This window comes from Diospyros lotus, chromosome 15 (genome assembly GCF_014633365.1).
Source record: "Diospyros lotus cultivar Yz01 chromosome 15, ASM1463336v1, whole genome shotgun sequence".
Lineage (NCBI taxonomy): Eukaryota > Viridiplantae > Streptophyta > Magnoliopsida > Ericales > Ebenaceae > Diospyros > Diospyros lotus.
Window position 1 is genome coordinate 10593447 of NC_068352.1, and position 1565 is coordinate 10595011.

Sequence of the window (1565 nt, forward strand, 5' to 3'; positions counted from 1 at the left end):
ATGCTCATCTTCTAAATCTCCACTCTCAATGCTTTTTGCATGCAAATCAAAAGGACTTTTATTCATAGCTCTGAAAATGATAGGAAGATAACAATGAAAAGTAAAGTAAACCTTAGGAAGAAAACATTCAAGACAATCCAAGATCAATGAAGAACTATTAAGCAAGCAGAAAATAGGACTTTTTTTTTTTTTTGAATGGTGGGTGCGTTTTACGCTCCATCCCAACCTTTGTGAGTGCGTTTTACGCTCCATCTCACCTTGGCCTTTGGCCTTTCTATCTATTTTTCTTTTGATTCCAAAGGACTTGCTTAATATGCTGCCATAATCAAGGGATGCAATGAATGTTCTTCAACCTAAAGAAGGGGAAAGATTTTTTTTTTTTTTTTGAGAAGATCGCGAGTAAAATGAAAGAATGCCTTAATCATCTTTTCACATGCATGAGCACTGATAGCTTCAATAACGATTCAAAACAAGCTCTAGAGTGATACCCATGATTAGTGAATGCACGCATAGCATAAGAAAGAACATGCACAAATATCCTCACAAAGACTACCTCAATCAACCCACCGAGTCAAACTCATTGCCAATTTACTTGAGAGCCCAAAAAGATAAGATCGATTTTCTAATCATGCCAAATTCTTTCAAACTCAATTTGCCTCATTTTGCCAAAAATCTTTTTTTTTTATTTTTTTTATTTTATTTTTTTTTGAAAAGAAACTTCTATTCTAAAACTCCCCCCCACACTCAAACATTACATTGTCTTCAATGTAAGCATGTAGCAAGAATCAGGTATAGGACAAGTAAGAAAAGTAAGGAGAGAGAAACAGCCTGGTGGTATCAAGTCGGAGGAACGTCCAAGAGAGATAGCTCCTCCACTGTGTGTTCTGTAAAGCCCTCGTAGAAATGTTTAAGCCTCTGCCCATTAACTGTGAATTTCTTCGTAGTCGACTCGTCCATGATCTCAACTGCACCATAGGGAAAAACATGAGTAACCACAAAAGGACCAACCCATCTAGAACGCAACTTACCAGGCATCAGCTTTAGGCGTGAATTGTAGAGGAGGACTTTATTGCCAACGTTGAACTCCTTCTTGGCAATCAATTTGTCGTGTGCAGCTTTGGTCTTTTCCTTGTAGATCCTGGAGTTCTCATATGCCTCTACCCTCAATTCCTCAAGTTCTTGCAATTGAAGCTTCCGCTGGGAACCAGCTTCTTTCATGTCCATGTTGCATTGCTTCACCGCCCAATAGGCCTTATGCTCGATCTCTACCGGCAGATGACATGCTTTTCCAAAGACCAGTCGATATGGGGACATGCCGATCGGGGTCTTGTAGGCTGTGCGGTAGGCCCAAAGTGCATCTTCCAACCTTTAGCTCTAGTCTTTCCTATTGGGCTGGACTGTCTTCTCTAGAATCTGCTTGATCTCTCTGTTTGAAACCTCAGCCTGCCCATTGGTCTGTGGATGGTAGGGCGTCGCCACTTTATGTAAAACTCCATACTTTCGGAGCATGGATTGCATCTTTCTGTTGCAGAAGTGGGATCCTTGATCACTGATGATGGCCTTGG

General features: G+C 40.7%; 1 protein-coding gene across 1 annotated transcript; it reads right to left on the reverse strand.

Moving 5' to 3' along the window:
* Positions 1–837: 837 nt before the first annotated feature.
* LOC127791567 (uncharacterized) lies at positions 838–1224 on the reverse strand. The gene is made up of 2 exons (XM_052321549.1): positions 1029–1224; positions 838–965 (listed from the first exon to the last, which is right to left on the reverse strand). The coding sequence occupies exons 1-2, from the start codon at positions 1222–1224 to the stop codon at positions 838–840; spliced, it is 324 nt and encodes a 107-aa protein (XP_052177509.1).
* Positions 1225–1565: the final 341 nt, after the last annotated feature.

Excerpts from the sequence above, each read along its gene's own strand:
- LOC127791567 (XM_052321549.1), bottom strand. The coding sequence starts at position 1,224 with ATGGACATGAAAGAAGCTGGTTCCCAGCGGAAGCTTCAATTGCAAGAA. Across the intron at positions 966-1,028 it reads ACGCCTAAAGCTGATGCCTG|TTGAGATCATGGACGAGTCG; the intron begins GTAAGTTGCGTT and ends CCTATGGTGCAG.